The 21,424-nt window shown below is 37.6% G+C and overlaps 1 protein-coding gene across 1 annotated transcript; it reads right to left on the bottom strand.

Moving 5' to 3' along the window:
- Nucleotides 1-5,099: 5,099 nt before the first annotated feature.
- On the bottom strand, nt 5,100-19,237 carry sano (CABIT domain-containing protein serrano). Its single transcript, XM_017614968.1, has 4 exons — nt 18,604-19,237; nt 14,480-15,961; nt 13,064-13,813; nt 5,100-6,853 (listed from the first exon to the last, which is right to left on the bottom strand). Exons 1-3 carry the CDS (start codon nt 19,221-19,223, stop codon nt 13,318-13,320), a joined length of 2,598 nt encoding a protein of 865 aa, XP_017470457.1. The 5' UTR covers nt 19,224-19,237; the 3' UTR covers nt 5,100-6,853; nt 13,064-13,317.
- Between the last annotated feature and the right edge of the window lie 2,187 nt (nt 19,238-21,424).

Genomic DNA, 21,424 nt, shown 5'->3' with positions numbered 1-21,424 from the left:
CTGTGTCCAGAAAAATCTGTTGGATTTTGTATTTCAACTTGTACATACAAACATATCCCACTCTAAATCAAAAACAGTCACAACTCAAAAAATCCCAAATATTCAGGAGAAGCAAAAATCTGTTGATGCTGCGCCAGCGACGTGAGCAAAACAAAAACAGTTTTAAAAGTATTTTTCCAGTTAAAGATGGCGGTGAAGATGCAATTTTTAGCGGGCGTTAGATATGTATATGGTTTGTGAGCTGTTATATGGGGAAAAATACATTTCGAAAAATTTTGAATTGCGACTATTTTTGATTTAGGCATATAAATGCACACACAAAACTCGCATATACATATGTATGTATGTACATAAGTTTATAATCGTGTTTGACACACGAGCGAGTGATTAATAAAATAAAAGTCGTAAAATAAAATAACAAAAAAAAAAAATAATAATAAATGCCGCTACAGCAAGTGTTAGCAACTAGCGTAAGAAAATACAGTTACACTAACACCGACATTATTGCATAGATATTACTTCGGCCAACGGCGACGCTGCCGGCTATCAAAACAACAAATGGTAAAGGTGAAGTAACAAGTGCAACACCAAGTGAAAAATAAAACGAAATAAAAATATGAGGAATAAAATCAAAAATGGAAAAGCGAGTTTCAGTGTAAATCGCTTCTATGACATATTTTGTACGTTTGTATATATATATACATACATATGTACATTAGGGTGGTAAAAAAAAAAAAGAAATGTTGAGCAATCACACCAAGGAATGTTCTAAATGAAATTGTATACAATTCCTGAGAATCAATATTTTTCGATCGGAAAGCACTGGGTGCCCAAAACAAAGTTCCGCAGGTAGGTGATATCCAATTCGGAGAGCTTTTAGGGAGTGTTGATGAAATGCGAACCGAGTTGCTAAAACCTTAGTCGGGCTAAAGCCGGGCAGCTGAGAAGGAAGTGATCGAGAGAGAGATCAGTTACTTCCCGACCAGTTTCGATCACACCATCAGTGATCCCAGCGCTCTGATAGCCGTTTGGCTATGAGAGTAGATATTTACCCTCGTAGTCGGAAAAACATTGGTGCATAGCCAATCGGCTGCCTCTTAGTTATATAGCGGCCACCTCTGCCTGAAAGACTTTGCAAAGATCCGGCAGTCCGAGCGTAAGATCAATTGAGAGTTATTGACTGAAGACACCTCCTCTAACTCTCCCGTCCAGCTTCGATCCGTCCGTGGATATGTTTATTGGACCTCTGGAACAGCCCGCAGGTGCGACACTGATATTAGCATTTAGCGCTATAGCAGGAGTGATCCGGAGCACTACGCTGATTTCAACGCTCTCAACGCTCTAGTTTCCTAAGAAGAGTAGTATTTTCCAGTGAATTTCACCAGAAGATGGTCCCATATAACGTGATTGGCTTGATTATAGTTTCATATAGCCAATAGATAAGCTCAGGCTCGTACTATCGCCCCAGGTAACACATTATTGAAAGCCCCTCGACGTCAAAGAAGGCACCAACAGCAAAGTCTTTATCCTTAAGAGACTTGTCTATGGCTTTGACAATTTTGTGCAAGGCACATTCTACGGATCTATCCTTTAAGTAGGCATGCTGAGAGAGGCTCTATCGCTCCCGAGGAATCCCGTTTCTTATATGCAGATCAAAAAGTCTCTCAAAAGTTTTCAATTAAAAAGAAGAGATACTGGTTGGCCTGAAGTGCCTCGGATATACGTGAGAACTTTTTCGTGCTTTGGGGATGAATACTACCCTCACACTCCTCATGTCACAGGAATGTACCCTCTTTTTAAGCAGCTCGCATAGATGATGGGTGCCAGCTAGCGACACGAGACACCCAGAGCCTTTTGCAGCTGCGCAGACCTATAAAAAGTAGTTAATATTAAAAAGGGGTTAATGAACAGCAGGGTTTTCCGATCGAAAAATATTGATTTGGAAGGTTTCTATACTATTTCGATGAAAAAGTGTTTTTCCTCATAGAAAATACACGGGAAACTTCTTGGGTTTTGATCAGTTTTAAATATCATTAAAAAAAAAATATATATGTATGGGTATTTTTCTATTCCATTTAGAAAAATTTTAGGGCATGAGAGCTTAACACTTTAAACTTGCATGTATTTTTGGACCACCCTAATATACATATGTATGTACATATCCATGTGTATGCACCAATATATGTTTGTAAAAACAACACTATTAAAAATAATTACCGTCTAAAAAGCAGCATTTAAACGTTTTCCAAAGTTTTTGTTGTCTTGTTGGTGTTTCCCTAATTTCCCGCATCGTGCCGCTTTTGGCCTTTGTTGTATTTGTTCAACACCTTGCAGCGCATGCCACCACATGAGCTTCTATGTATGTACATACATACACATGTAGTATAGCCGACGAGTAAAATAATAGCAGTAAAATTCAAAACATTTGTTGGCAAATTTATTTTTTATTTATTGTTAATAATTTTAATTTAATATATACATACATAGTTCGATCTGCATATAACAGAAACCACATAAATTCAAAACTTGCACAAAGCTCAAAAAACGAATCAATCTTCAAAAAATTTTCATAAAAATATCGATTTTTTTAATTAGAGCCCTTAGAAATAATTTGAGTATGCAGTTTTGTAGTCCGTTCAATTTCAGTATAATAAAGTACAAGCTTTGAGTACCTAAAAATGACCGTTGATCTTTTAGATTTTTTTTTATGAAACGTTTCTATTACAGATCGAACTACATATACAGTATTGGACATATCTATAGCACCCTCCTTTCAAAGCGATATTGTTTGTTTGTTTTTAAAAGACCGCAAAAAAGTGCAACAAACTTTCCCTTAAATTTCAAACTTTTTTCTCAGAAGCTCTAGAATTTTTTTGAGTACACAGTTTTATAGCGCATTCAATTTTGTCTAATAATGTGCAAATTTCAAGTCGCTAAAGATTACCGTTGATTTTTTTAGAATTTTTTTGTCTCATTTGCTTCCATATATGGAGCAATTTATTTTTATATGGCAGAAACCCGCAACATCCTCGGCGAAAAAAATTCTAAAAAATCAACGGTAATTTTTAGCCACTTGAAACTTGCACATTATTAGACTGAAATTGAATGGGCTATAAAACTGTGTATTAAAAAAATTCTACCGCTTCTGAGAAAAAAGTTTGAAATTTGGGTGAAAATTTGTTGCACTTTTTTGCGGTCTTTTAAAAAGTTTTAAGCTAGAGTTTATGTGAGTTTTGTGAGAGAATGAACTGTATTTTAATTAAAAATTCTTAAAAATAAATAAATAAACATGAGTGGCAAACAATATCACTTTGAAATGGGTGTGCTATTGTATTGGCCAATACTGTATATAAAATAAAAATTATGAAAAGTAAATAAACATAAATTGCCAACATCATTTTGAATTTTGCCGCTAATTTTTTACTCGCAGCTGTACATGCATACATATGTACATACATATGCGCATATACCGGCTTTAATGCGCGTGATACAAGTTTTAGGTATTAATGTTTTTTTTATTTTCATGATTTAACAAAAGTTGTTGTTTTTTTTTTGCTTTTGATTTGTCAGGTGGCAAACGACCGGTGGCTGGCTGGCTGCGACTGGCGCATGCGCGTCGGGCAGCGCGTGTTAATTGCAATTGTGAGTGCAAGTTTTTTCCCAACATCGCCAACAACAACAACAAACAAATTTGTATGACAACTGCTATAACAACAACAAAATGCTCCTAATGCAATGTATTTGCACGTTTTTGTGTTTTTGGCGAAAAACATTTAAGCCAAATTTGGTTGCAGTTAGTTTTTTTGCGCTTTACGCGCGCGCGTTATACTTTTATAAGCGCGTAGCGATATGTATGCTCAACATACATGTGTATGTACCATACATAAGTGTTTGTAATGACACTTATGCCTCCATGCAACTATGGCTGTTTTGCACAAATTTATAGTAATGCGGAAAATTGCTATATTGAGCTTGCCTAGTGACTTGGTGTAACCGATCTTGCTGCATTGCTTGTTTACTTCCATGTTTTTGTTCAACAGCAAGGAAATGTGTTAAATGCTTATTTCTTTACATTTAATGACTCAAGGTAAATATTAGTTTTGTTCAGCTAAGAGGAACCCCCTCAAATATTTACAGTTCTAGACCAAGTTCAGTTAACCCTGCATAAGTTCAAACAGTATTTCCAGAGATTTTCCTTTGTTATCGTCGCCAGCATATGCTACGTACCACTCCACAACCACCCAACGACCCAACGACGACAGGCCTTTAACGGCATTCACACAGATACAGTCTCGTGCTATGTAGACTCTCGACCTGTCCTGTGAATGCCGTTCAGAGCATACAACTACCAGACGTAGACGAGTCAAAACTTCGTCTGCCTCGGGAGACTCGGACCACAATAGTCCAACTGCGCTCTGGTCTGCAGCAGGTTGAACTCATACCTGAGCAGAATAAACGAGGATGTTCTAAGCGAATGCCCGGCATGCGGAGAGACGCCCCATGACTTACAGCATGTTTTCGCATGGCCACTGAACCCCACCCTACTGACACCACTGTCCCTATGGACACACCCCATCGAGGCTGCACGCCTCCGGGAGCTACCGCTAGTAGAGCTTGACGATAACGATTGAGGGACTAACCGATGTGGGCGCGGTGGTTGTAGTCGTTACAATAACAACAATAAGAATAGTTGCAATAGTTCATTTTTGTAATGAAAAAAAAAACAAACACATTTTAATTTTCAATAAATTTTTTATTTACGCGACACAATTTTTATTTGACATGAAATACTAAAATGTGACTTATACAGTTTACAAGTTTCATTTCTTATTTAAGAACTAAACTAAAATAGACTAAACTAAGTGAAACAAACAATTGAACGAAATATACACACGCAACATTTATAAATTTTACATCAGTTTACTACTAAGTATGTATATGTATGTATGTAGGTATTTTGTATGTATTTGTGGTACTGAGAAATTTTTTATAGTAAGTTTTTGCTATTGCAATATCAACGGTATATATGAATTTTTCTACCAATAACGCTTATTTTATTTAAGTAATCCTCTGTTCTTTTTTTCGTATTGTATTCTATGTATGTTAGTTTGAAAAACCAAAGATTCGTGTAGCACAAGAGCCTAGTAGTTGTAGACTAGTTTGTATTGCTATTGGAATTTCTTTCATTTTTTTTTTTCTGAGTAATACATATGTATGTATGGGCATGTTTTTATACGTACGCGTGTTGATTAATCTATGATTAAAATTTGATTAAATTAATATGCTTGCATTTTTTGTGGCAGTTTATGTTCTTTTGCTGTTTCTTTCTTTTGTTCGAATATACAGATTACTACTTGTCGCTGAATATGGACCATTCACATTTGTTATATATCTAGAGTACGCTCTTTTTATTGAACATTATCTATTGGATAAATATCTGATGTTGTTTTCTTTTTGCTTTGTTTATTTTCACTTTTCATTCTATTACATTAATAACATTCTACTTTCATATGTATTTTTATGAGTAGTACATTCACATGAACATCTGAATATATATGTATGTATGTATGTATGTATATGGGAATAACTTGAGTCGTTTATTATTGAGTGTAGTGGTGCGGCAACATATTTTTGAGTTGAGTCGAAATTTAGCTAATCTTCATACTCCGCCAGAGACCCACACCTTTTTTTATTTTTTTTTTATTTTCTTTATTTATTAGCTTAATTACATTTTAACATATTTGATATTATAAGTAGATACTGTCTTCCATTAAAAGTATATATGTACATACATATATCTATAAGTGACTGACAAAGGCATTTATATTAAACATAAATAATAAAAAAAAAAAAATAAAGTTAAATAACTTAAACTTAGTTGGGATACATCGGTCATTAAAAAATTATGCGCTTAATTATATAAAAAAAATTGAAATGTTGCAATTCGCTTAAATTTGAGCGATTTAAATATAATAAAATCCTTCAGTTGCTACTTGTCGCTCGGCCCTACGCTTTTCACATAAAATTAAAATCACAATTTTAAAGACTTGATGTGTTGTTGTATTTTTTGTTTTCATTACTTTGATTAACTTTTTAATATTTATTTTTCGTTTAGTTTATTTTTTTTTTTATGGTAGATGTCTATGGCGCGTCCCTTAATGCCACATCGGGCCTCTAAAAGAATCAAAACACCACTGCATGTGCATTCTCTTGTGCTGTTTTTAATTTCAAATTTAATATTTTCAGCATTTCAATGTTGTTTTTCTTAACTTGCAAATAACTTAAGAGTTTTATATAAGCAAAATATCTGTGTATATATATTTTCGGAAAAATATCTAAAGCCGTATATTTTTTCAATATTTCGCTCTTACTTAATAGATCCAATTTAAACATTTGTGATCGTTTTCTTTATAGATTTTTTTTTATATAGAAATTTTTGAAATAAATATATTACTTAGTCGCCAAATTGTTGTAATATTTTTCGAATTATAGCTAAATTTAAAAAAAGGCGCAACTTTAGAATTTTGAATGGATTAGTTAATACTTGGTGTTTGTTTTTTAGTGTTATTTTGTAATAATATTCGATTTTTAAAAAGGTTTCCCAATTACATATTAATTCAAGGCACAATTTAATAAATTGAGAAAAAATTGTTTAAAGCTTTTTTACTAACAATTAGTTCTAATAATGTAAGTTTGAGTTGCTTGGTTAAAATTTTTTTAAGTGTATGTTTTATTTAAAAAAATTTTTCCTGTTCGAGTGATTTCCAATTGACTGGAGCGCTGCTAACATTTCAAGTTGAAGTTACTTACAAGTGTATTTATTTTTCTAAAGATAAAAATTACCGATTAGAAGCTGCAAGTAAAGAAGAAGAAAATTTAACATTCAATATGAGATATGTATGTAGCTATTGATAAAATTGATTAGATATTAGACTGAGTCACCTTACAAGCAAACAAAAAAGTCTTAACGATTTTCGTAAATTCTACTGGGGCAATCAAAATACTTCCTATGCAAAAGTTTAATGCTTTTTGGAGAGCTTTAATTTACTGACATTAGGTGAGTAAGTACTAAAATGGGGTACTTGCGGTCCATGAACTTTGAAACAAAAAAAAATGTTCAAAAACATCCATATTTCATACTTTAAGAAAAATGTAAGAAGGCAGCCAAAATAATGCTATCGAACGGGCAAATATAAGATGGTCTGCGGAGCCTACTTGAAGGAAAGCAAGACACATCTGGCCTCCGCTTGGAGCGACCACTGCTCCGACATGTTATTGGAGTTCTCACCGGGTATTGCCTAATGGGAACCCACGCTTCTGTCTACTGTCGTAGCTGCCGTGATGAGGAGGTAATCGAAAGTGTGCAGCACTACCTATGCCACCGTCCCGCTCTGACGAGGGCTCGTCGACGCTCTTTCCTCCATTATTCTTTTGAATGTCTGGCTGAACTGGATTCAGCCAGTATCTACGACTTTGTGCGCTTAATCTGAGCTACGAATTGGTTCCATTTCTAAGGTTAGAGGAAGGATATGGAATCTCTAATATGGCATAACAACGGGCCCATGGTGGCCTGTGTGTGCCCTTTTCTTGAGGGATAAGGACAGCCGAGTAAACGAACCTAACCTAACCTACATATATACAGTGATCCAAACAATTATTTGTGCAGTGATTATTTTTACAATATTCGCAAATTTTTTCATAATACTCCTTTTCGTTAATTTTCCACAAAAATATAGTTCATATTCTAACCAAATTCATGTAAATAACGTTTTTAAACTTTTTACAAAACTTCAAAAATTTAAAAAAAATTTCATAAAATATTCAAAATTTGAATTCCGAATTTTTGGAAAAATTTAAAATAGGTATACTGAAATTGAATGACCTACGAAATGGAGCACTCAAAATTGTCGTAAAAATTTTGAATCAAAATTTTGAAATTTTGATGAAAATTTTTTGAATTTCTTAGAATTAGTAAAAGACTTTAAAACTTTATTTATGGTATATGATTTTTATTGGAATATGAACTACATTTTCATGAAAAATTAACGAAAACAGATTATCATGAAATATATTTGCGATTATTTAAAAATAATTACTGTAAAAATAATTATTTTGACCACCTATAAGATTTAACAAAATTTCAAAATATGAATTCAGAATTTTTCGAAAAATTTATCTAAAAATTCTGAATTCAAATTGTGAAATTTTGTTGAATTTTTTTTGAAATGTTTAGGTTTTGTAAAAAGTTTGAAAACTTTATGAAAGATTTCATATTAAGCGAGATATCTCCTACTTCCGTTACTGCCACTACGGTTGAGCTCTCCAGGGGTGCCCTGGCTTTGTTTTCTGCTAATCTGGTACCTCCTCTTTCGGAATATAGGGTTGTCGGGATTGCTTTATAATCACATTCAGTTCTCTTGAACTCTTCAGAAACCCGAGGGGAGAAAACGAGGATCTCTACTGCCGGAGTTTGTGGTCAGATCTCTCACAAGCACCTGTAGGAAACTCGACTTTATCCTAGAGGCATCTTGCCTAGGATTCCACTACAGCTTGCAAAGCTGGGAAATCACTGTGATGGGCAGCGGAGCTCACTGATCTTATGTCGTCAGGCATACGATTATTGAATAGAGTATGTAGAACTAAGTTAAGCACCTTCGGATTGAGTAATTTACAAAGAGGACTAAGACTTTACGAGTCCAAAATATAGAAGCTTAAATCGCGCTCATGGCTGGCCTTCTGCGAAGATGACGAGGGGAGCCATGAATCATCCAGACTCCTACTTGCATCCTTACTCTCTTGGGATATTTTAGGTACGAGATGGGAAGATTGACAACGATTACGCTTCTCCTCAATGCCCATTTCTCATGCAACCCAGCATGAGGGAAACTTCCGATTTCAGCACGAAATACGGTGGTACCACCATTCCGGGCTTACTCTATGAGAATCGTCTACCTTGCCGCAATAAACTCTACGAACGAGTGATACCAGACGGCATTATACTTGCCCAGTTTCAAGAGATTCTGTAAGTGTCCTGTCATGGGTTGACATTACTTGCGCTATCCTCAGGGCTTGGAGAGTTGTCAGGTTGACGTTCATACCAGCTAGCTTCTTTTCGTCTTTGCTAAAAAACCCAGGAAACACTTAATGATCTGCACAATAGGAACATGATTCCTCGTGACTATTATCTCATCCAAGGGTAGGTGGACTTCGAGCAGTGGACTTTCTGAATATCTTAGTAAGATGGAGCTTGTCTTGTTCATCAGCAGATACTTTTTGACAGAGCCAAGTGCTTGGGTTTACTTCTAGGCAGGAAGTCGTCGCGGAAGCCTAACAATGAAGAAAGATTGAACAAGGCATCAATTGATTAGCGTTTTTGGGAGGCTTGGACTGGTGGACTGTCTTGGAGAAGACCTAGTCAGTACTGAGGACCATATCCACTCTGGCGACAGTTGATATCGTGTATAATGCTGTTGCGCTGTTGCAGTCGAAGACAAATATCAACTCTCACTTGCACACGGCATTTCTTTCGGCTCCTCCGAGTATTCTGGTTTGATTTATATAGTTGCCAGTCTCACTTTTATTTCAGGAAATTCTGCGATGGTTGAGTTGGCCAAGCAAGACATCCCCAATGAGTGCTTTTGACTACATATGGTCCCGTATGAGTTCAACGAACGCTGAGCGAAAACCAGGACATGTGCTTCTGCAAGGTCTATCTGGCACAGGGCCTTTTGGGATCCTTTTAGGCTCACGAAGCCGACAAACATATAAAAAATATAGCGCTAACTATTTCTAGTGTACCAGAGCTGCAGCCAAGTTGCCAATGAGATGATCACCTCCAAACATTTCAGGGAGTGTCTTTCCATTTCAACTTGTGACAGTGAGAAATATGGTAATACTGCTGGATACCAGGGCACTTCGATATTGGCAAGTCACCTATTTTTGTAGAGACTGGAACTATTTTGTAGACACTGTTGGTAGCCTTCGAACTTTATGATTACTGAGTTGGTAAAATCTAAACTTAGGAATTTTTGTGAAGAGATAGAAATGGCTCGTTCACTGAGAAGATAGAAAAAGATAAATTTAATCAAAATGTTTTCAAGGATTTTAAGAGCTCGCCGTGCTTTGAACGAATTCTATTGCTATCAATCTTTCTCTATTTTTTCCAGACTCTAATTACCAGAAAGGAATGTCACAAATGCGAGCTAATCAATTTCTAAATCTTCTTTATACATATAATATTGATTGGCCTGTTGCTAAAAGTAAATAACGTTGCCATTAGTCGTCATTTATATTAAGCAATCACAACATTTTACTCGGTCGTCTTAGCCTTCACAAAAATTGAAGAAAATTACGCAAAGTGAGAAAATAAGCAAAAAATGCAACCATTCGAAGAGTTGCTGTAATGGAAGCAACTTCATAGCTTAATGTTGCAACATTTAACTGGGATACACAGAATACCAACTCGCTACTTAGAATAATGTAATTTGCAAATTGAATCGTGTCTGCAAGTCTCGACTTCCCATTCGCTCTACGACTGCGACGGTCTGACGCCAACGCAAACTTCTATAGTGGAGCGTGTCAGTCGGCACCTTTCAATGTTTACTTTGATGACAGTTGCTGTTATTTTTGCCCTTAGATTATTTTAAATTTTCTGTTTATTTTGCTATGCTAATATTGTCTTCTTATTTGCTTATTTGCATTTTGGTTGAACGCCTCTGCTCAGCCGTTGAAACTGGTGCAGTGAGGCTGTGTGCTTTACTAAAGGAGTTTTACAATTACGGTTCGTTAGAAATCATTTCCTCTTTTGGAATAATTCCTTTGCCAACTGTTAACATTTTTCAATTGGAATTGTGTAATTTATCAACTAATGAAGTTCGTGTCTTCAGTTTTTAATTTCGAACTTCAATAATGCAAGCAAACTAATGACATACGGCAAGGTAATGGAATTCTATGGAAGGTATGTAGTGCGTTTGGAAAAGTTGGTAAATATTTTAGGCTATGCTATTGCTATTCTTAAACAGATTAAGCTATACATATGATAAAATTGTAACATTATGTATATTAAAAAATAAAATTATTTAATATGGAGCAACAGAATCCAAATCAACAATTTTTAGAATTTTTGTCTGTCTGTATGTTTGTACGCGTATCACTCGAAAACTAATGCACGGAACCGTATGTAGTTTTCACCAATGTATTTCTTGAGGTCCAACTTAATATACAGAAAAAAAGTTTTAAGAGTTGCCACCTGTTTAAAAATTGCATTTTGGGTAAATAGGTAAGATAAATTAAGTATTGCAATATGGCTGTTAAACCAAAGAGGTCTAAAAAGGCTTACAGCCGAAAAAAAATTTTGTGGAATATTGCCATCTGTTTGAAAATTGTAATTTAACTAAATTATTAAGATAAATCAAATATTGCAATTTGAGTATAAAACTAAGTGAGGTTTATGAAAGTTTATTGTCGAAAATTTTTTTGAGGGGGTTGCCACCTGTTTGAAAAATGTTTTTCATTTAAATTGATTAAATAGATGAAATATTATGATACTGGTGTTAAACTTCATATGATGGAAGATGACCAGCAATAAATTCGATCTACGCTTGGGAAGGTTATAATGATTAGAAATTTTAAAGGTAGTTGGAGCAATTCGCGCGAAAGACTAACCGACGTCTAAGACTCCAATAGGCTCTTTCCTACTGTTTCTTTTTACTGAATGAAAAATTCATAGAAGTTGCTAATGAAAGATGGCGAATGGAACCGTCCAGAGCATCCCATATTTTCTCTGCCATTTTCCGGCTCTATCAAAATCGATATTCAGCGAACTTGATGACCTCAAAGCGATGAGTGCCAGAAGCGTTTGCACCTTTTTCTAAGCACCAAGTGGTTAAGAGGGGAACGGAGATAAATAAAAAACCTCATGCGGTATCACAAAAGACCCTGAGTCTAAGTGAGTCCCAATTAGGACTGCCGCTTAACCTAACCTACTGTTCCTTTAGCAATTCAACGCTTTTCAAATTGTCTAACTCTATCAACCGCTGTCGTTCTCAGAGAAAAACCATTGCACTCATCTAATTCAGGCTCGCATCACATCCAACAACAAGGAGCCGCAGCATCTTCGCGAAGCTCACCTGAACAACAAAAATTCCCTCGACTCGCTAACCCGCATCCCTGTCGGACCACCGGGTAGAGACGAATAAGCAGTTTCTAGAACCTCAAACCGCCTGCACCGTGTGCCTAGCTAAAATATGGCCGAATTTGATATTATTGAAATGAAATTCTTGCTTTGATTAGCGCACCACTCGTGAGTAGGCAAGTGGCTGGCTACCTTGCACCTTGTTGAAGCAATCGACACCTGCGATACTGGCAATCTCACCTCCAGAAAGCGCAGCAAACATCAGGTGGGAAACTCCAATTATCCCGTGTCCTTTACTTTCCTATTGTGATAACCTCTACAGATAAGTAGACTTAAGTTCTCCAAATCAACGAAATTCACGGTAAGATCGAGGAGGTGGCCATTTGTATGGATAAGCAAGAAAATAAGAGAGCAAGTTGCTTGGCAACTCAATCCTGTTAAGTTGCGCTCAATTCAAATGGTCTGTTGAGATGGCAAGCGAGATAACGCTCATTACTCACCACATCCACATGCCACACAAGGTATTTCAGTTTCAGCAGCTCGCCTGATTCCATCAGGACGCTTGCCGGAAACCCGCCCCCATTTAGCGGCGTAGACCGCTGTCCGCTTTCGGGACCTTAACTTTGTAATTGAACAACTGGTTAGCGCGATACTACTTCATTCGGCGTAGCACCCGAATAAGCACTCGTTAGGAGCATAACGTTCTTGTGGGCACGTTAGACTTTCACTGGACCCGACGCGGTACAGACAGATTATCAACGATATTCACCCCCGTCAATGAAGTCGCCGGAGTTCAAAACCCACCTATTGCGGAGCGCTAACTGCCTTGAGAAACCTGGCCTGTGTACTGTAGCAGGTTAGTTATTGAAATGGTATTGAAATTACAATTTTATTTATTTAAATACATACACGTTTACATAATTTACTTACCTCAGGATAACGCATTAAAAGTCCGTTTAAGCACTATTTTAAACATTTTTTTTTTTAAATTGATGGCAACATCATTCTCTATTTTTCCATGCGCACTCATTCCGCATTTTGTCCAATATGCTTTGATAGTTTTTGTTTAAAGTACATACGTATGGATGTAAGCATATATGTATGTATGTATATGGCAACAACATCAATAATCGGCCCCGCAATTTCCCTTACACCTCTCTCAAATGCATTTCCTGCCAAAATGACTACAAGTACAATGTCGCTTGTTGACGATGATCAAAATGATGTATATATAATTTTTTCTTTGACTTCTCTTTGGATGGCCGCAGATCCCAGACTAAATTCGATAGACTACGCGGGCGCGACAGACGGCGAGTCTTCTTTTCGGGCAACTTATTCGAATCGCCGGAGGTGCGTCCACCACTGCGTGACGAGTCGAGTGTGCCTTCGCGCGGATTGTGATGTACAACGCCCACTCCCACTCCCATTCCCATACCCATACCTAAGCCCGCCACAGCTGCCAATCCACCAGCAGTGCTGGCGCTCTTGCTTAGCGGCGGGGGTGGTGGTGGTGGTAAGTGAGATGAATGATGCGTCTGATGGTTGAGTATGCTGCTACATTTGAGTACCACATCGGGTGGCACTGCGGCTGACTGGTTACCTTTGGAATTGCTTGAGATCGGAGTTGCGGCAATTGAGGTATTTTCGGGCGTCAATTGCAAACTACTGAGGCTCTTGTACCTGAAAGAGGGGGTGAGAGAGTTTTGATAAGCGTGTGTGATAGATACAACAGTAACTATTCATGTTAATAGTAACATTAATATACACATTATACTCATATTCGTACTCATATTCATATTCATATCCATAGCTATATTTATATTTATATTCATATTCATATTCATACCCATATTCATTTTCATATTCATATTCATATTCATATTCAGTCATATTTATATTCATATTCATATTCCTGTTCATATTCATATTAATACTCATATTTATATTTATATTCATACTCATATTCATGTTCATATTCATATTTATATTCAAAGTCCTGTTCATACGTTTTCATATTCAGAGTCGTACTCATAAGCATAGTCATATTTATTTTCAAATTCATCTTCATATTCATGTTCATATTCATACTCATATTCATATTCATATACATATTAATATTCATGTTCATACTGATATTCATACTCAGACTCAAACTCATACTCATACTCATACACTTGCTCATATTCGTATTCAAATTCATATTCAACATCGTTTTTTTGTATTCGCCCTCATGTTCATATTCGTCCAAACTCTTATTCCAATTTACTATTCATACCCGTAGTGGGGTCAAGTCGGATTAAATTTTTCTCTCCCTACTATAAAAGTGTTTCCCGCTCCGATGCTTACCTTATATGAAAGAGTGGCGACTGTGGTTCCAGATTGCATTCCTTATTCGCTACCAGAATACCGGCGCTAAGTGGCCCGTTCGCAGAGTGTACAACATTATTGTTGCTGTTGCTGTTGCTAGGAGTCAGCACCCTGCCATGGTGATGATGAGCATGATGCGCCGCAACTGCTGCAGCTGTAGCATTCACCACAGCGGCCGTCGAATTGCCGGCATGTGGGTGTTGCGGCTGCGTTGAGTGATGGTGATGCTGATGATGGCTACTCGATGCAGACGCTCCTGTTGCCGCTGCCGCCGCCACAGCTGCTGCTGTCGCACCAGTGGCCGTATTGCTGCCCGCACTGTGTGTATTCTTCAGATAAAGCTTTGGTAGTGTGGGACGTTGCCGCTTCTCTGGCAACTTCTTTCCTGGTATGGTCTCGATAGGCGGTGGCACTGGTTTGATGTCCTCCTGCACATGGCTGTGATGGTAGTGATTTACTATCGCTCCACAGCCTGACTGGTGCGCATGTGGGTGCGCGTGTGGATGTGGATGCGTGTGACTGTGGTGATGATTGTGGCTGTGGTTTTGATGATGGTGGTGATGGTGATGATTGCTACCACCACCACTACCACCCCCGCTGCCACCTGTGTTATGGTTGTTGTTGTTATTGTGGCTCTGATTGCTGCTATTGTGACTGCTATTCGTATTTGTGTTCGCCTGCTTCACCGACTCTAAACTGCTGTAGTTGTTGTTGTTGTTGTTGGTATTATTGTTGCCGCTACCAACACCACCACTATGGTTAGTGTTACTGCCACCACTGGCATTTAAGCTATTGGTGTTATTGTTGTTATTGTTAGCATTATTGCTGCTCGCCTGCGCACCCACGCGTATGAGACTGCAGTAGTTGCCACTACTGTCCGTGTGATGCGACTTGATTGTTGGCGTTTCGCAGATGGGCTCAAACCGTGTCAAACCTTTAGAGAGGGGCGTCAAACCACGCACATAATCATAAATGTGATCGATTTCGTTGTACTCCTCAGCGATTTCGGCGCTGGTGAGTACGCCCGCTGCACCGCCGACGCCCTTGCCATAGGCATCACAACTGGCGCTCTTGCGCAGCACATATCCATTTTCCATGAGGCCGCCAGCGACGGCCGCAGATGGCAGCATAACCACGGGCAACTTGTTGCGACTACTAAACTTGGAGTCCTTCTTCTCCTTCTCCGACAGTTTGAGATCTACTACTTGCAGGCGATCGCGCGCATCCGACAGCAAACGCTGCGCCTTGTCCAGGAAGCGCGTATACTCGATGAAGTGTTCCAGCTGATCCATGTTGCGTGCACGTTGCAATTTAATTTTAACATTGAGCGGCACTGGCACCAAATCGTTGTCCTTCTGCAGCGGTAGCGCAAATATGCGATCGATTTCCACACAGCCGAGTAGACGCAGCTCCGGAACGAAAGGCTGCTTGAGACCTTTAGGGGCACTGCCGTGAACGAGTCTAGAAGAGAGCATAAAGAAGAAACGGTAAGATTATGACTAGAAGAGAACAGACATATGATACAAGGCAGAAAAATGGATGGCGCGAACCTATACATAGCAGAACTTCAAGTTAGTTATTTAGAACGCTGAAGCTTTTAGAGAGCTAGAGCCAGAGCTTGAATGAATTCCTATCAACTTTAGATCACAGAAAAAAGTTGCTGGCAAGGGGACGTTTATGACTGTTTGTTTTTTAGCAATAAATTTTCTTCTTAAAACAGTTAAGACTAAAAATTAAAGAAAATTACATAAAAAAAAAAATAATAATAATAAAAGTTTATAAAAATTAAGTGATATTAAAAAATGTGTTTCTTTTTAAAACGATAAATTTTAACAACTAAAAGAAAATTAGATTCAAAAAGAAAAATCTAAGTAAAAAGAGAAAAAAATAAGTTCGTGAAAAGTAAATGAAATTAAAACATAAATATTTTAAAATATTATAATCCAATAATTAAAGGAAATTAAATAAAAAAAAAATTATAAAATTTATAAAAGAAGAACTAACTTAAGTTTCCATAAATTAAACAAAAAAAATTATTTTTCCAAAAAGTTAAGTAAGATTTTGTTAAAAAAGAAACAAATATAATTAAAAACCTGAACAAAAATGGAACTTTATAAAAACTTAAAAAAATACAAACAATAAAAATGAAATGGAAAAAGAAAGTAAAATAAAACAAGTTTCTAAAAATTAAGACAAATAAAGAAAATATTTGTGTTTCCTTAAACAACAAAATCTAAAAATTAAATGAAACGCTAATTGAAAAAGAAAAAAATCCACCTGTCCGAGGACTCGAACCTCGAGTTTTTTTTGTCAAAAAGCTTTTCACCATGAAAGTTGGCATGAGCGCTTTTTTGTAGGACTTTCGTGCCGGAATAAACAAAATCTTTCTATCTTGCCTACTGCCTTTCAATTGCCTTAGAAAAGTCTTCCAACTATCTTAACCAGAATTGCACTGTTAGAAGGTAAAACAATGAAAGAAAAAAATTCGTGTTGCTCCACAAAAATTCTGAAATGGATTTCTGCGGCGTCATTACGACCCACGATAATATATGGAGCGATTATCTGAGTTGCTAGAGCTAAAAAACGGAGGCGGACTTGGTTTGCATACTTCAATTATATTTTTTATGACCTATTAACGTAGTAAGGCTAGATTGAGAAAGGCGGGCATAAAACTCCTCAAATAGACCGAATAGACCCACAGTGTTACCAGACAAACACGAAGAAGAACGTTGACGAATGTGTGCTTTTTGTCGATCGCCAACTGTGCACCCTAGAGGCGACGGACACCCAGTATCGCAGGTTTTCGCCTGCCGATAGCTGGGCACTCGCAGATTATGTCCTCTGCAATTTCTACCAGCAAAGTACATTTCTGCACTTTTTGTTGTCAACTAAAATTAAGCCTCCTTTTTTGAGAGATTATGAAAAGCTGGCAGGTTTTTTTTTTTGTACTTGAGGGTATAAGTGAGATATATTTGAGGATCTTCTTTCAAGAAAAGCCAATATGGCTTACAATAGGCGAACTAATTTTTGGAAATAGCTCTGCCGCCAAAGCTATTGCTCGAAATACGTTATAGTGAGTCGAAAGCTTAACCAATACACTTTCATTTAGTCTTGAACAGTAAAATATAGCTTCTATTTCCATTGCAGAATCGTCTTTCGTATATGTGAACAGTGATTTCTATTTCACCACAAACTTACGCCAACGGTCAATTTGTTCGGATGCAGCAGACTTTTCGAAGCTTATGCACGGTGTCAAGTAGATTATTAAGTAAAGACCTGAGGCATTTTGTGCTGAATTTCATCGGAAACAGCAAAATCGTCAACCTTCTTTTAGAATCAAAGAGCTGCGCAGAACTAGATATTGCAGATAGGAAAGATGACGACCTATATGGTAGCCAATCTTAACCTAAACGGTACTGCACAAGTGCGATTACCATCCAGAAGAGAATCCATGTCTATACCGGGAGATTCAAAATGAACTGCGTTAAAGGAGCGGGAACTCGGCATCGATCTGTCTCCACGTCTCGGAAAAGATACAGTCATCTTCCAATCGGAAGTTCTAGTTATCTTTAAGCCTGTAAAATCTTAGGTTATAAGTCGGGAACAAAAATATGACAGCGGCAATATTATTAGCAACAGCATATACGGTTATAAAATATCAACCGGTCAAGAAATGCAAAAGGAAGTTACGCTCAATGACTCAGTCAACGACAGTCTCTCTTGCTTGGTTTTCCGGACATGGAGCTTAGAAGGCACAGAGAGAGCTGATGAATTGGAAAAGCTAGATAAACTTGTGATAATATTAAGACGTTCCTATTATACAACCTGCTGTAGTTGTCAGTTAGCGGAATGCCCAGGCCTTTCGAATATTAGATATACATAAACACTAGGAAGACCCATAAATTCATCGGCGAATCCAGATAGTACGAGTAATCAGCCTAGACTTAACATAACATAAACAAAACTAATTTCCCACGAGAATTGCATCAAAATGGCGCCAAAATACGCGAATTGGGTTTTAGGTAGCTACTACGATAGTAAATTCCAAAGTGCTCAGTGATAGATGAACCCAAAATCCTTCTCAAAAGGACATTTTCACCTACCTCACAATGACTGGCATCCTTTTGAGTAGTAGATTCTTCACCGTATGCACTCCGCTAATGCTATCCTCCTTGGCTATCGGTGAGAATTTCGCTTTGGTATCGAGTGGCAAATTGACAATCTCATCTTTGATATTCTTACACTGCAAATATTTGCCATTATCGTTCATCGTCGTCAGCAATTCGCCCGCGTGAATGGTGCGATTCATTTGGGTGCACCGAAAAGTTTCACGCACCAAAACGCGCAAATTGCGACGTTTCGACAGCTCCAGCACCGAATCGATGCAACGCGTCGAACGGCCATCTTCGCTGAGTAGCTCAAAGTAGCCGGGATATGTTTCCGGTATGAGCACCTTGGCGCCGACATTTGTCGTCTTGCGACCCTCCTTAATTTTAATCGGTTGCGCGAGTATCTGATACTTTTTGCCAGCGCTCAGAAATAACGCCGTACTTTGCAGCGATGGTGCCGATAGTGTGGGCACACCAAGATTCTGATGTTGTCCCTTGATGATTTTCGCAACAGCTGGTAATTTTTGCTTGGAAAATTCACGCAGATACACAGGCGGTTCGGTGTCACCAAAACGGGAGGCGGCCAATATTATTTGGCCATCCGTTGCGGCCATGTCGCGATTGAAGAATGAGAGCAGTTTGTTGCGCGCAATGCTAACATTAATGTTGAGTAAATTTCATTGGGATTGCGGCACCGCTGTAGCTGTCGCAGTGGCTGTTGGAGCTACTGCTGCTGCTGCTGCTGCTGTCTCCGCCGCTGGTGCCCCGCTACTAACGTACTCGACGCAAGTGTCTGGAAGTGGCGGAAGTGTCGTTATCGTTGTTGTTGCTCTCGTAGTTGTCGTTGGGTTGGTTGGGTGAACTGTTTCGATATGTGCGCTTGGGGTTTCTGCTACTGCTATCGCTGGCGAATTGCTGGTACTGTGGTATGTGGTTGCTAATGTTTTGCTCGTTATGTTGTGGTGCGTTTGCCGATGGTTATTGGGGTTATGCGTAGGATAATTTATGTCCTTGTTGTTGTTGTTGGCATGTGCACTAGTAAAAGTGTGCAAATGCGGATGGATGTTGTTGTTGTTGTAGGCGGTATTGGTGTTCGTGTTGGTGTTGGCGGTTGCGGACGTTGTGAGGAACCGTGAGGATGTTTGCAGTGCGTAGGTGAGATACTGCATTCGGGTTTATATCGCTAAGCTCCGTCGTTAATTGAATTGATATGATTGGGATAACCTGCGTAGCGAAACGAATTTTTCGTGTGTTGACTCTTGAGTTGATATCTGAAAAAGTGAAGTAAAATATTTTTATTAGTGTGATTTGGAAAAGGGGTGCGAAAATTAAAATGTAAGATTACCCAAAAGAAACTTAACTTAAAGAAAATTATTTCTAAGTTACTCATTACTTATTTCCTTAGTTTGCTAAATTTGGCGAAATGCATTTTTTGTCTCTAAAAAAATCCGATTCCATGGCGTATAAACGAACGACATAATCCAAAAATATGTTTGATGTGTAAAAAGCTTAGCTCTCGGTATAGGTAAAATTTGCATTGTCTAAGCAGAAAATTTGTAACTGGCTCATGTCTCTTTCAAGACCTTAACGGGACTTATTCACAGCTAGTATAGGACCATTTCGAGATTTGTTATGGACTATTTCAGAAACATTTCGTAAATAGTTCGGGATAATTTTGGGACTTGTAAGGTACCATTTCGGGACCGTTTCAAAACTGGTTCGAGATCCCTTCGGGATAAATCCCCGACCTTTTCAAAACAATTTTGGGACTATTTCGGGCTCATTTCAGAGTAGTTCGAACTAAGCATGAAATGATCCGGAACTACTCCAGAAGTGATAATGGAAAATTCGTTTACCGCTCCCTAGGAAATGAACACAATTCAACTAAATTAATGTTTAATTTAATTTGGGACCGTTTCGTCACCTGTTCCGCTCTATTTCAGGTCCACTGAGGGATTGTTTCAAGGCTATTTTAGCACCATTCCGGGACTAGTGCAGGACTATTTTAAGAACATTTCGGGTTGGAGATCATTTTGGGATTTTTAAGGGATAAGTTTGGGACCAAAACGGAACAAACTCTTTGAAAACTGGTTCAAGACTTTTTCAGTTCCACTTCAGGACTAGGTACTTCAAAAAAAAATTTCGAGACAAGTTTGGGATCATTTCGGGGTGGTTCAAAGCCTGTAATTTTTTGTTCCACTCCGTTAAACTTAAGAAAAGAATTTTCATTTTTTCGCCAATATACACTGAAAACAAACATCAACCAACAATTGGTTAAAGTGATTTTTGTTTAATATTAACAATGCCATGGTTGATATTTTCAACAATTGTTTGGTAATATTAACCACACTTTTGTTTACATTACACCAACATTCTGGTTGCTGATTTTTTCATTTGAATACGTTTATGTTCTGCACTTCGCAGATGCGCTTTCATAATTTGGAGATACAAAACAAAATTTGTTATTAACATTTTAACACATTGCCTCTAATGGGATTAGAACCTGCATCTTCTGAATGTTAGCAAATAACAGCAAGCATCTTTGCAAACTCAGCTACAGTTGCTTTATGAATGTGTCTGCAAATGTTCAACTTTAATCAAATTTCTTCGTCGTTTGATTTTGGTTCAGCAATTCACAGATGGTTTTTCGTAATTGAGAAAAACAAAAAGAAAATGATAATGTTCAATGTTAAGATTTTATGTATAACCATAAAAACTATTGCAACATTATGTTGAAATTGTTGCCCATCATGAGTAACACAACAAATAAAGCTTCAACTACATAAATATTTAAATTTTTTCTGTTGTTTCTTCC

This window comes from Rhagoletis zephyria, unplaced genomic scaffold (genome assembly GCF_001687245.7).
Source record: "Rhagoletis zephyria isolate East Lansing unplaced genomic scaffold, Rhagoletis_zephyria_1.1 Rzeph_scaffold_00934, whole genome shotgun sequence".
In the NCBI taxonomy this organism is placed as follows: Eukaryota; Metazoa; Arthropoda; class Insecta; order Diptera; family Tephritidae; genus Rhagoletis; species Rhagoletis zephyria.
This window is presented reverse-complemented; position numbering and strand designations above follow the sequence as displayed.